Source organism: Chelonia mydas, chromosome 3 (genome assembly GCF_015237465.2).
Source record: "Chelonia mydas isolate rCheMyd1 chromosome 3, rCheMyd1.pri.v2, whole genome shotgun sequence".
Classification (NCBI taxonomy): domain Eukaryota; kingdom Metazoa; phylum Chordata; order Testudines; family Cheloniidae; genus Chelonia; species Chelonia mydas.
This window is the reverse complement of record NC_057851.1, coordinates 25,097,272-25,112,387: the sequence shown is the minus strand read 5'-3', so window position 1 is coordinate 25,112,387 and position 15,116 is coordinate 25,097,272. Positions and strand designations below refer to the sequence as shown.

The 15,116-nt window shown below is 41.3% G+C and overlaps 1 protein-coding gene across 4 annotated transcripts in view; it reads right to left on the bottom strand.

The window, feature by feature from the left end:
* NBAS (NBAS subunit of NRZ tethering complex) overlaps nt 1-15,116 on the bottom strand; it is a 374,358-nt gene that overhangs the window by 166,124 nt on the left and 193,118 nt on the right. For all 4 annotated transcript variants that reach the window (XM_037894042.2, XM_043542251.1, XM_043542252.1 and 1 more), the window contains 2 exons: nt 14,648-14,724; nt 13,958-14,095 (listed from right to left, as the gene is read on the bottom strand). In XM_037894042.2, the coding sequence (XP_037749970.1) occupies nt 13,958-14,095; nt 14,648-14,724 (215 nt within the window). The remainder of the gene's footprint in view (nt 1-13,957; nt 14,096-14,647; nt 14,725-15,116) is intronic.

Genomic DNA, 15,116 nt, shown 5'->3' with positions numbered 1-15,116 from the left:
TGCCCCGCAGCCCGGGGCGGGTGCTGGAAGCCTCCAAGCACCTAATCACTTAAGCGTCCACAATAAAGGTATGTTAACTAACTGATGACAGCTACTCTGAAAAGGCTAAGGGACTGCTCTACTACGAGAGAGGGAGAGATTGTTCCAATGCTGCCACTGATGGTAAGAAGGAACTGGAGGGGGTCAGGCCGGCAGGGGTATACATGCATGGCGCAGTGGCACCCGCCGGGAGCCGCTAAGGGAAAATGTTTCCGACGCTCATGCTCGCAGAGTGCGCACACCTAATGTGGAATGGATATGAACAAGCAATCGAAGAAGAACCTTAGCTGTAGAAACATGCTCATCACAAGCTGAATTCAAGGCCACAAGTGGCTGAGTTATAACAACTTCAGGAATCAGCTTTTGACCATTGTTCAAAGTATGACATTATTGACTGCATGATCAGGAGAATGTGGGTTTCACATGGCCTTAGCATAAGAGCAGTATTTTTTGAGCTTTCAGAACAGGTTTGATCGTTTTCCCCTTGTTCCAATATCTAGCAATTTAAAACTGCTTTATTCATTGAGAAAGCCTAGCTACTCAGGGAAATTAAAGTATGAAGAGCTTGGGAAGTTATGAATGGGAACTTAAAACTCATGCACTACTCTATTTGCAAGGCAAATGAAAATGGAATTTTGGTGACATTCGTAGTAACAGCTGGGTTGACACACACTAATTCTGCACACAGATTATTGGTCCCTCATGTCATTGCCAGTGATCTGCATAGAGTAAAAAACTAGAACAGGCAAAAATCTATGCATAGTGAATAACCTTGTTCACTTGAATGAAGAATTTCCACAATTTCTAATGTGAGCTTCCAATTACAGATTTTCCTTTAAAGGAGAAATATTTTTCAATTGGCACAGTTATAACCCACTGGTGTAATCAACAAATACTTGAAGATGTTGCATCTAAGGGAACAGCGAACTGCGGCCACTGGGATCTGCAGGGGGCCATGCCTGCGGACAGTCAACATAAACAAAATATCTCGCAGCCCACCAGCGGATTACCCTGATGGGCCACATGCCGAAGGTTGCTGACCCCTGATCTAAGAGTATGTGTAAATTGCAATTAAATGCTCGCAGCTTGTCCATATCAGCGGACTCGGGCTTAGTCCAAGTGGCTGTTTAACTGCAATGGGACATTTGGACTCGGGCTAGAGCCTGAGCTCTGGGACTCTACCCATTAGTGGGATACCAGACCTTGTGCTCCTGCCCAAGCCCTACATCTACAATGCAAATAAACAGCCTGAGCCCCTAACCTGGGTCAGCTGACATGAGCCAGCCATAGGTTTTTAATTGCAGTGTAGACATATTCTAAAAGGTCACTTATTGATACTATCATCATTCCCCTTTATTAAAGGGTATGCATTCAAAGAGGACTACACTTCAGACCTTAATTTTAAAAGCAATCTTTTCTAATACCGTGTGACATTCTGTACCCCAAATCAACACTCTGACATGGTGATATATATTTACCATGGTGATATAATTATATGTTTTATGCAAAATATGCCCTTTGAGGTATCATTCTAAAAGTCTTGATCTGTTGAACATTAATATCCTGCTGGATTGCATGTGCTGTCATTGTATCTGAAGTTATGAATATTGACTATGTACCAGTATTTCAAATGTGTTTGCTCCTGGGGTGACACTGACAAGGTACTTTACATCCAGCCTAGCCAGCACATTGTGGATGAATCATTCAATTAATGACCCATCAATTAACACAATGGGCCATGGAAGAAGCTTATCCCCACCTGATAGATTTTCCTGGGGACACGTCAGCCAGTATATGATAATGGCAGTTATGACTCATTGAAGCATGCGAGGGCAGGTGACTAGATCATGTGAAAGGGGACTCCATCTTGTGCCTGTACTTTTCCACAAACTGTGCTGGGGACTTTGCTTGGAACAATGAAGAAAAAGGAGGAAGTGACATCATCACTTGGCCTCACTCCCCTCCATCCCCCGCACAAATCAACACCTGGAAACACCTTAGGAACAAAGACTGAACCAGAGATCTGCTCAGGAACAGGTGCTAGTGCATTGTCCTCTCCACATTGAGGGACGGGTGGACTGGACAATAAATTTACTTTGGTCAAGCTTTTGACCAGGGCAAGACGGTACAGCCCTGGGGTCCTAGGCTGGGGAGCTGGGAGGAACTGGCTGACACCTCTCTATTGTTGGTTCATGAGTGGCTAGAGAAAGCATTCACGTAACTGCAGCTGGGTGTGTCCCTGCGTGTGTATGGCTGCATAAGTGCAAGATATGGCGAGGACTGCAGTTTGTCACAGCCTCACAGAGTGAGAGGCGGGCCCAGATTGGTATGCCACAGAGGTATCCCAGTTCCACACTGCAGCTCAGGAAAGTATGTCATACTACAATTTATTACATTTTTTCTCGGCTGTGTATAACAAGGTTCTAATAGGAATAATTGTGGTTTTCAAGACTTTGCCTGAAAAGTAAGAAAAAGGTCTGTTTGAGAGGAAAATCTAATCAGAGTAAATAATTTTGGGGTGAGCTGCTGAAACATCCAAACTGCAATTCTTCAGTCAAGTTTAGTAATTCTTAACAAATTCCTCAAGTAAAAAGAAATTTCATGACAAGATAAAATAAATGCTACAAATGTGTATTATTGATTTGGAACTAAAAGTAGGTCCTATATATCTTTTTTGTTTGCCTGTGAACACCCGAAGAGTTCAGAATATGGTATCCTGGAGGACCCCCACACACTGGAGGATAGTATCTTTCCTTGTAGATCAGTAAAACAGTTATCCTCTTACCTGTCCTATCAATAGGAAGAAGTTCTACAAAATTTATCTTTTGATGAAAATAAGAAACTTAGGCTTGGAGAACAGAAATGTTCTCCAGAAGTGATCTTAGTAAATAATTCCTTCCTGAGCTGGTCCACAAAGCCGCTACAGGCTTGTCTTTATGGTGTGTTAGTGCACACCCACTGGGCTGTACATTTTAGAGCACACCTAAGTGCACTGATGTAGTCCCGGGATGTAATACCGTGTAGATAAGACCTACCTTCTCCTCAAGACCCACTTTTTCCAGGATGTCTATAAGAAAATGGCTGACTAAATTACCTACTCATTTTATCTATCTTTAAAAAAAACCAAAAAAATAAACTTCAGTCCATCATTCTGTGCACTAGCCTTCACTGAGTAAAGCCATGACCTTACAAAGATTTATGCACATGCTTAACTTCATGCCCTGTGAGTAGTCCCATTGACTACTATGGGATTACTCACAGTATGTAAAGTTAAATACGTGTGTAAGTTAATTTCTCCAGGAGGACAGCCAGGAGCCTGGATGACAAACTTGGATACCTAACTTTAACATTGTTTTTCAAGTTGCCATATGAACAAAATGTTTATACAGTTAAGCCCTAAGCCTTTAAAAATGTAATCCATGTCTTTGCTCTCTTATCCTTCCCTAATGTGGGTTACTCCTTTCATTGAATCACATCTTACATTAGTTTATTAACTCCTCAAGGCAGGGAACACGTCTTTTTAATCTGTATCGGGAGGCACCTGACACTCTTGGGTGCTTTTAATAAACTTAATTTAAAAAAATTAAATAAATAGTCTTGGATGTTCCAGTTCATCAAGTTCTGGAGTCAATCGAAACAGTTTTTTTAAAACTGCCTTTCATTTGCCCTGAGCCTAAAGTTACCACTTTAAAATATTAGAATTTTCTGCTATGGAACTCAGGTGTGTCTAGTAGGTGGTGTTTTTGGAGGTAATGCATCAGGTCTACACATGAGGGATTTTTTTCTGACCTCAGATACCAACCAGTTTATGTCCTGAAGCATGAGGATAGGTAACACTTGTATTTTTTTCTTAAATTTCTATCTGAAAATGATAGTTATTAATACAAGTATATAGGATTTTTTGTTTTTAATATTTACTTAATTCCTGTCCTCTCCTGCTGTATTTTATCCTGCAGCACTTGAGTTAATTATGTGTTCCTTTAAAAAATGTTGCTTATGAAATGATAGGTTCCAGTTTCTTAATTTCCATGTGTTGTGGACAGTATGATAATGTCAATTTGACCCAGAGTGCTTCCCCAAAATGGGCAACTGTTAGAACTACAATTCCACAGTACCTTCAATTTCTAAAATTATAACTACCTAATGGAGATTCCCTCCTCTATATATTTGGTACAAGACTCCATGGTGTGGAGATGGAATTTTCGTGGAATTATTACTAAAGCTTGAAATGAGAAGTCTCCACTCTTGCTTATAAGCAGGGGAATAGTTTTAACCTGATATTTTATTTCACTGTAATGAATACTGTGACAGGGTCGGGCCAGATGGCTACAGGAGAGTAACAGAAGGAAGATATATTAGCCCCAGGTTAAGTAGGCTCCTTTTTCCCTGGGTAAGGTACAGGGAAGGTTCCAGAACAATCAGGAACCTTCTGGAGACAATTAAGACAGATTGGCTGCAGGTGTTCTAATCAGCCTATCAAGAAGCTGCTAGAATCAATTAAGGCAGGCTAATCAGGGAACCTGGGTTTTAAAAAGGAGCTCACTTCAGTTTGTGGTGCGCATGTAAGGAGCAGAGAGCGAGAACACGGACTGTTGGAGGACTGAGGAGTACAAGTATTATCAGACACTAGGAGGAAAGTCCTATGGTGAGGATAAAGAAGGTGTTGAGAGGAGGCCATGGGGAAGTAGCCCAGGGAGCTGAGCTGTCGCACAGCTGTTCCAGGAGGCACTCTAGACACCTGTATTCTGCAGGGCCCTGGGCTGGAACCCGGAGTAGAGGGCAGGCCCGGGTTCCCCCCAAACCTCCCAAATCCTGGTCAGACACAGGAGGAGTTGACTTGGACTGTGGATTCACGAAAACGGCCAAACTGAGGGCTGTGGTGAAGCTCCAAGGCGAGCAAATCTGCCAATAAGCACAATACCCACCAAAGTAGAGGAGTAACTTTGTCACAATACACACTTCTAGGCATAACTGATTTATACCTATGGATGTGAAAACGGGATAATGTTATGCATATCTGAGTAGTAAAGGCAGGAATACCCATATAAACAGATTTGATAGTAAACCCCTTAAATAGTAGATTCCACGGTTTGAATACTCGGGCAATTTTTGGCTGATGGAATACTTCCTAGATTGTTTTCTTTTCTTTTCTTTTTTTAAGTTCTATTGCATTGGGGAAGTCCAAAAGGACTCCCCACTACTTATCCAAAAAAAAAAAAAAAGTGAGATGTGTGGTAATGACAACTTATTCAGTTTTAAGTTATCCTGTTTAAATAAGCACAGTAATGATCAAAACCTCATTGACTATATGCTCAAATTAAATCACACCACAAAACATAACTGCCCATTAATACAAGATAGCAGATAGGATAGTTCAGTAGATTGTAATGGGACACGGAGCTTTATGCCTCTTCATCTCTGTTTCAAATTCAGCCCAAGCAGGTAGGACCCAAAAGTTGTTAACCTGTGATAGCGATTTTGGGGCCTGTATGAAATGCCTTTACAATTTCAAACCATTTCTCACAGTAGATCAGAATCAATGTGGTGTAAGTCCCTCCAAATATCTCTCAGTACTGAAAGCACTTTATCAGTAATTTTTTTTCTTTCTCCCCAGCTCACTAGAAAACTTTTCCAAGTCTTAGGTGACTACTTTATGGAGACACAAAGATGCTGCAAGTAGTGAGCAACTTACTGCCAAGTACTGCTATGTGAAAGTCTACATACGGCTACCATAAAGAATCAGAGGGTGGCAAGAAAATTAGACACTCCCTCCTCCCTAACTGAGAGTTCTGGTTCTCATTTGATTGTGAAAGTCAGATCTTTTAGTAAAATGAAAATCGGCACTTTGTAGCAGATCACCTTGAAAACTTGACAACTGGAGTGAGAGAAAAGCAGTTGGGTAGGGGTCTGGAGAAGAGTAAGTTTAGGAATACAATGTTTTTTTTACACTATCAGTGTTTGGAGAGCAGCTTAAAAAAAGCATTAAGTGGAACCTGTAGCACAAGTTCTCTTTTCCTCCTTTTGCTGCCTCCAAGACATTTAAAAAAGGGACAAGAGATTTAGCAAGGGGGACAAGTAGGTCTTACAGGAACACAGTAATACAACTGTGGGACTATACCCAACTCTAGTGTTGTACAAGGAGATCATTATTTCTTTTGCAACAAAGGTTCAATCATGAAATTCTTGGATCAAAATAGAAGCTGAGCAATGTGAGACAGCAGCTGAGGATGAGAGGAGCAGAAACAGATGGTTTGCATTCACTTTTTTTTAATTGTCTGAATTGTGCAAAACACTCTCTGTGACAATCAACTTACTCAGATAAAGTACTACTTTGGCAACTTTTCTTCATCACCACAAACTATAAAACACAAGAAAATTGCAAGTACAGGTTAAGCAGACTGCCTGAATGGAAGGTACTTATTGGAGACTGATATGGTTTCCTCTAACTTGTAATTATATACTTAGTTACATAAATTGATTTGGAGGAGTTATGATGTTAAAAATGTGGTTGGAAAAAGTTATTTCACATAGGGCCCTTACCAAGAGTTGGAAGGAGAAGGAAACTGTCCTTTTTCTGAATTAAAAGAGAAAGCTTTGTTTAGGCAATGGCACTTGGCCTGCCCTACATGATTACAGCTTTTGGATGGCAGACAGGCTTGCATCATTAACGGGGCTATAGATTCTGAGGCCAGAGGGGACCACTGTGTTCATCTACTCTGACATCCTGTATAGCACAGGCCCAAAAACTTTCCCACAATAATTCCTAAAACATACCTTTTGGAAAAACATCCAATCTTGATTTAAAAGTGGTCAGCGATGGAGAATCCACCATGACCCATGTAAGTTGTCCCAATGCTTAATTACTCTGTTAAACATTTTCACCTTATTTCCAGTATACATTTTGCTTCAACTTCCAGTCATTGGAGAATGTTATACACCTTTCTCTGCTAGACTGAAGAGCTCATTATTAAATATTTGTTCCTCATGTAGATACTTATAGACTGTAATCAAGTTACCTCTTAACCTTTTCTTTGTTAAGCTAAACAGATTGAGCTTCTTGAGCCTAACAGTATAAGGCATATTTTCTAACCCTTAATTAATTAATATTTTCCAAGATAAAATGGGATTGTCAAAAAGATTTTAGGCATGTTTGGTCATGGTTTACTCTCTGTTGAGACCAAGTAAGACTCTGTTAGTACTATTTATTATTCGCTCTCAACACTACAGATGACACAATACTTTGCCAACATACAGGAAGAAAATACCTGTGCCCCAGGAACTTAAAATCCAACTGGGACAAATTACACATAGCAAAGAGTTGTGCACAAGAATGAGTGAAGACAACACCAGAAAACAGATTAACTTTTCAAGTCTACTGCACAGCAGTGGGTTTGAAGAGGGGATCTGAAGGAATACAGGATTGAAGCTTGACACACGCAAAGATGGAGGCAGTTCTTGGCTTCATGAAAAAAAGGCAGACCTGAGACAATGCAACACAAAGCTTCTCCCACACTATGTCTAGTCTGGTCAACACACAACCAACCTAGCTCATGCTTTCCTTATTCTGGTGCAATCATAGGCTGGATTTGGCAACAACCAGTTAGTTACAATGACTACCATTGCACTATGGGTGCACCCACACTGCAATCAGAGAGTGTGACTGCAGCACTTGTAGACGTACCCAAGCTAGCTTTAACTAGCATGGGTACCAGCAGTGGCAAAGCCATGGCAATGCGGGCTTCAACGCAAGTCCTACAAGCCCATCCAGGAGCCTGGGTACTTCCGTGGCTAGCAAGTGCTGCTGCAGCTTCACTGCTGTTGGTATCAAAGCTAGCTAGATTAAGGCTAGCTCCGGTATGTCTATACATGCTGCAATCACACCTCCACATGCAGTGTAGACATACCCGTAGTCACAAGACAAATAACACAGTGGCTCAGAAAAGAACATTCATAGCGAACATGAATGTTTCAGCTTTTCCTTTGATTTCTTACTTTAAATACCATACAGGAGAAGAGAACCACACATTTCTTATCTGACAATTTTCTGTTGGTATCTTCTATCCTCATTCATCAATATAGGTAATGTCCCCCCAGCTATGAAATTCAGAGGCAACCCAATCTTGTTGCTGGAGGCGCCAGGACTAAGCCCTGCCCTTCACGTCAGGCCACCAGAAGAGTTCTTTCACAGCCATAGAAATACTCCAGCAACCAACTATTAGCATTAAGATAACAAATTGATATATTAATTTTAAAACAATTATATCCCCAAGTCTCCCGTTAGAGAAAAAATTCTATTTGTATTCTGGTCATTTACCAGTTGGTCAGGGTGGGTTCAATAAGGAGAAAAGCTGCTAACAGAAAGAAAATTCTCAGGTAAGAAATTTCTCATTCCGTTGCACAGCTTCACTCCTTATTCATCACTAACCAGAAACAGCAGGAAGTGAATCCCAGAAGTTGGGGGGAGGGGATAAGCAGAGTTTTAATAATAAAAATAAAATAATAATAATAATATAGTAGAATAACAGGCAGGAATTAAAGTCCCTCCCCCATCCCCCATGCAAAATAAGAGTGTTATAAGTTAAGGAGTTATGTGGGAACTAACCCAGGAGCACCTTCCTACCAAAAGGAATGGAAATTTACTTTGCAAATCTGCCTCAAGTGGGGCTCATACACTTTCCCCCCCACAATGCCTCTGGAGACTTCTGTGAATGGTTTCCCAGATGCCTAGTATGACAACTAGTGCAGCATTTTTACATCTTGCCTGCAGCAACTTTGAGGCCCTCAGGCAGCGGTGCTGGAACTAGGGCTGCTGGGGGTGCTGCCGCACCTCCTGGCTTGAAGTAGTCATAACGAACACCAAATATATGGTTTCCATCAGCAGCACCTCTACTATAAAAATTGGTCCAGCACCCCTGCCCTAAGGCCTTGGCATTTTGAATAGAGTGTGATGACCAGGACACAGTTGGCATATGTACTTCAGATGCCTGAGATATAGCTTCAGAGTTTTAGGAATACTCATTTATGCAACCAAGTTTCCAAGGGTTACAAAAAGATGATGGGAGAACTATTTCCCAGGAATTGTGGAACTAGAAACCTACCTCGAACAGAAAGGTTTCTGGAGCATAAGAATAATCTTTTCCTTCAGGTGTTCTTGTGTGGATATGGGAACTAATGCCAAAACTTGCCTTTCAGAAGTAATAGTGACAAAAAGACCAGTCACAGGCTTGTCTACTTTGTTACTGTGACTAAACGTGGCACCTGATATTCAAATGGAGACTGCAGTGTGCCTGCCTACAAAATGCTGCTATGGTTTGTATCCATGTTTCTACAGTGCTTGATTGTAAGAATCCAACAGAACTTCCTGGAAAAACTCTAGCGCACTTGATATTGCTAGGCCTTTGTGATTATTACTCTATTTGTATGACAACAGCATCTAGGGTCAGGGCCCCATGGTGTTAGGAAGTGCACAAAGAGGTAGCTCTGCCCCTAAGAAGTTTGTTTCCCCTCACACCAAAAATGTAAATTTGACCAGATCAATGAATAAAGCAAGAGATATGCACACTAAGGAATTACGTAGGAACAACCCAAATGCTCCTCTCCCTCCCCCACTTCTTCCCTCCAATATATGTCAGGACTTCTGTTAATAATTTCACAGATGCCTAGAATGCCAACTGGTGCAGGATTCTAACATCTTGCCTGCAGCAACTTTGAGACCCTAACACCTCGGCATTTTGCATGGAATGAGATGAACAGAAAATGGCCTATTATTAAGGTCCCTTCAGTCCTATACTTCTATGATTCTATGAATTGGCTTATGTACTTCATATGCTTGAGGTATTATTTTACTATTCATACTACCATATTTGTGCTACTAGACATGGATCCCAAAGTGTGATGAGTGTGTATTAGGTATATAAGTAAAGTGTGGCTGGACTGCAAGGCCTGCAGGCTGAGAGGCCTGTAAGATTTTAGCTTAGCCATACTAGGCTGTAAACTTAAGAACACTTGTCATGAGTCGGTGACCTAGGAATATCCCTATGCCAGTAAGGCTGAAAAATTACTGTAAAAGATGTGCCAATAGGTACCGTTACAGAAAAACAGACTGCAACACACTGCAATGTATTGTTCAAGACCACAAGACACCTGATTGTAACATCATGGACTGGCCTGTTCTGACTGCAGGTTACCATGTATACATGTTGTGCATAGATGCTAGTGAGAATAAGGGGAACTAAGAATCAACCTATGAAAAATGTTGCACCCCAATACTCATGGAGTGTGGAAGTACAGATAAGGAAGAGAGAGTTGAAACTCTCATTCATATACATAAGGTGTTAGACGTGATCAGAACAGCAATCTAAAAGAGGTTCCCAGATTGGGTAAAAAGAAGGGAAGACCCTTGGGAAACTGCAGCAAGAAACACCCCACTATCAATGATCATCTCTTGAGAGATTCATCAGACTCTAGAATATCTTTGAGGATATGAGTACAACTACAGTCTTAGTCATTGCATGGTTTTTTTTAGGATTTATATAAGCACAGGTAATTGTAACTTTACGTATTGCTTTAATAAAACTGGTAGTATAGATAAGACTTTGTATTTGTGATTGTGTCTGTGGTCACTATCCTTGGTCTTCATGTGTTCCTTGTCTCCAAATTTGAGAAAAGCACCAGAGGGGATTTTCACTTCGTTGAGCTTGAAACTATAGCAACAGGAGCTGAACCCAGTTTAACAGAAAAATCACTAAATTGATTTTAAATAAAAAACCGCTCAACAGGACTTATGGAAAGACAAACTTACCTTGAACAGAAAGATGCCCAGAGATATAAGAATGATCTTTTCCTCACAACAGAATTTGGATTATTGTAGAGATTGGGGAACTAATTCCAAAACCTACCATTTGGAGGTAATGGGGTCTAGGCTTGTCTAATCTGTTATTCTGATTAATTTAGGCACCTGATGATAAAGTTGATGTGCTTATCTACAGAACACCATTACGGCTTGTATCCATATTTTAATGGTGTCTTGCTGTACAATTCCAAACCACCATTCTGGAGAAACTCTAATGTAGCTGAGATCACCAGAACTTTGTGATGATTATTCTATTAATATTATAACACCCCCTGGAAGTCAGGGCCCCATTCTGCAGGTACTGCACAATCAGTCCTTTCCCCAAAGAGCTTTATGTTTCCCCCTCACACTAGAAATGTAATTTGACCAGATCAATGAATGAGATTTCCTTGAAAGTTCTGTCTGGATTCCAAGATGTATGAGAGGCTAATGGAGAATCCTTGCTGAACTTTACTTCTCTTTTGATGTCCAGGCTATTAATTTTCTGATTTCTAGATCCAGATGAAGGAGTCCCTGCTTTGAGAGGTCTAGTAATTTCTGCAGGTACAAGATGAGTTCCTGGGCTATCTAACAAGTCCAAAGAGCCCTCTGGACCAGTCAAAGATTAAGAGGAGGACTTCAACTCTCCCTTTTCCTCTTTTCTGTATCCTTTACTTGAACTGTTTTGAAAGGTAGTAGATTTTTTTCTCTGCCCCGGATATTATTTCCATTGCCGTGGAGAAGCTTTGACCTCTAGCTACTCCCTGGTTTTGGAAGGGTTTTAAACACTGGTGCCTCAACCAGAAGCCACCTCTAATGGGAAGTAGGAGCAGATTCCTCTGTGAGCACCAAAACTGCCCCCTACCAGGTTACTTGCACCATCTTCTGAAGCAGCAGGAATTGGCCACTGCCCTAGACAGTGTGAACATAGGAATGGCAATATGGAATGGGACCAATGTTTTTATTAAAACCCATCACTGAAAAAGATGTCAAAGTGAACTAAAAACCATGTGAACACTGACATTTTGAAAGACTGCCTTTTAAATATGCATCCCACCCTGAAAGGTTTGCTTTCAGAGTCGAGAGTGAAAATTGGGTTGTGTTCAGCATATGTTTTGTACTTCCCTGCCCACGAAGGGACATTTGGAAATGATCAAAGAATGACACCTAAATTTGTATTGCATCAGGGGAGTAGTTCTAGGTTCTCAGATAGAATTTTTGCAGGCATATCTTGAGAAACCCAGTCGGGGTGAAAGCTGATGCATGCAATCAGCACTCACAGCTATTGGGGCTAGTTGGTTATAAATGATCACTGCCAGGAAATGACTAATGAATTGAAGTTTAGGACTTTTGTAACTTTTACCATGTTGGTAAAGTTATGACCAACCATGTCTGTTTTGATTCCTGGGTGAACAATTCTTGGCATTCAGTTCAGAAAGCTCTTCCTGATTTTGAACAACTGGTGGCTGTGAATTCTTCCCAGCAGCTGCCCAGTTGGGAATGAGTTTGCTTCTCTGGACAGGTCAAACTATGGTATGTTGTTTAGGTATGTAACTTACAACCTGTGTTTTATAGCATCTACCAGCCATTTTTTAAGACTCTGGAGGCGGGGAGTGGATCAGAAGGAAGAGTCTTGTAGAGAAATTGTGAGTTCTCATGTACAAATGCCTTTATCATTTTGAGGATTTACTAAAAAATATCCATAATAAAATGGGAAGGCACTGGACTACTGCGGGGTGGCTGGGAGCTCTGGGGCCTCCACCGCCCATCTGGGCTCAGAGCTCCAGGGTCCCCCTGCCCCCTACCCAGTTCCGGGGAGGGCTGCCGGGGTCCCCCTGTCCCCTCCCCAGTGGTGGGGAGTGCTTCCATGATCCTCCAACCCCGTAGCCGCGGAGGGCAGGGAGGGGCCAGGGGTCCTTCTGCCGCACAGCGGCAGCGTGTGGAGAGCTGGCGGGAGTCCCCCGGCCCATGGCAGTCAGGGAGCTGGTGGGATCCCCCTGCCTGCAGCGGCTGAGAGCTGCGGGGTACCTCCACTATCCTCAGGCAGCGGGGATACATTAATGCTCCTTGCCACTGCACAAGGCGGCGGGACCCTGCAGCTCCCAACTGCCACGGCTGAAGTCACGGCGGTCTTTGGAAGTCACAGATTTCGTGACTTCCACAACCTCTGTGACAAAACCATAGCCTTAACTATGAACAGGCAGAGTCTAATTTGCTCTCTCTAGAGCTGCCTCACTGCTTATCCCTATGCTGGCTGGACAGGTCTGCCATGAGTGAATGGAAGCAGAGGAGTCCCAGAAGAGAGGTACTGCTAGCTGCAGATCCAGGTGACTGAACCCACCACTCTACCAGATACCTGATCTTGGGGAAGAGGACTAAGAAATATTATAAATCACTATTGCAATAAAACAAATACCAATTAAAATAAGATAAAATGGTAAGGAGAAACTGAACCATCAACTTGTTCAACTGCTGGAGGCAGAAAATCTAGTGGCCAGAGATGAAGGGTTGGATTTAGTCCCTGAGCCTGCAATAAACGACACTGGACCACCTCCAAAATTCCATAGGTGGGGACATTAACTATTAGTGATGAATAAGGAGAGAATCTGTACAACAGAAAGAAACTGGTCAAATCAAGTTAGTGAGTAATTATCATTTGGTAATCAATTTGCAATGCAGTATTTTTGACCTAAGGTACAGTGCAACAATACACTGTCTCAAAACACGCAAAAGAAACTTTTTGTAACAACATCGTTCTTGTTTAGACAGACAGTTTAGTCTTCCCCAGAGGTGTAATATCCATACTGGCAGATGACCTATTCAGTATATGATGAATGTTTGTAAAGTGCTTTGGAAATGGACAGCGCTACTGTATACAAATCCTAAATAACTTAACATATACTATACTTTTTTGAAACATATGTTAAGTACTTCTCTGTTTACAGAACAGTAGAATATATTATTACATACAACCTGGCTGACTGTCCAAAGTGCAAGTAAGAGCTTCCCCTTAACAGGCTTAATACAGGCTTTTTAGAATAGATTTTATATTGCATATTAACGAATATGGGAAAAAAGAGAACTAACCCTGTAAAGGGGGTGGCATTTGTCCTTGAAACATGGTGCCAAATGAGCATAGATCTGCAGGCTATAGTAATAACTTGCCAGCTGGAGAGATAAAGCAGAATGTGACTGCTTTTCAAAGCACTTGTTGGCATCTACCACCTAGGAGAAAAAGGACATTAACTTAGATGAAAGAATTAAGAAGTTTATAATTGTAAGCGCACAAGCTTTCTAGAAGCTGGTCTTGAATGATGGTTTAGAAACAGAACTGACTACATGTGTTTTTCTCCCCCCTAAAAGGGATTTAATACATAGCAAAAATGAACATAACTGCATCAAAATACGTAACAAAAGACCACCTTTATTACACTAGCTCCTGTCTTGAGGCTACCGCAAAATATCACTCAGCTAAATACAATTCTGATCCCCCTTTATTAAAATGCTACCTTCCAAATTTGTCAGCTGCATTTGAGTTATTGTTGTGCAAAAAGGCTTGACAAGTTAATTTTAATATCAGGAGGTATACCAGCACTCACGACACAACAGTTCAGTAATATCTGTTCAGATTTTCTTCAATGTAATCAGCCCAAAGCTGGATTTTGTAGAGATGAAGGATATGAATTTTAAGCCCAAAGAAACAGGTTTCCAAAATTATAAGCGAACAAATATATGAGAGGCTAACATTTGTGCATACACACATAAAAGTAAACTTACCTGTGGTAATGCAAGTAGGTAGGCAAGAGATAAGGTCATATCATTTGGTAAAGCATCACTAGCCAGTTGTAACAGAACTGAAATACAGGGGGGAGAGGGGAAATAAAGCTTTGATTACTGACCCATCTTCCCTTACATTTAGCAAGTAAAATATTCATCATATAACCATATTTTTAGACTCTAGCTTGAAGCATTCTATATATGTTAAATTAAACATTATTCAGTGCAATCCAGGAAAAGATAATGTGTAGTGTGACGGGGCAAGGCCAGATGGCTATAGAAAAGTAGTGGGAGATAGATATATTAGCTCCAGGCTAAACAAATCCCTGGTACCAGGATAAGCTAAATGGCAGCTGTTTCAGGTCAATTAAGACACCTGGGGCCAATTAAGAACTTTCCAGAAGGCAGGGAGAACACTAGGTTGATTGGAACACCTGAAGCCAATCAGGGACTGGCTGAAACTAGTTAA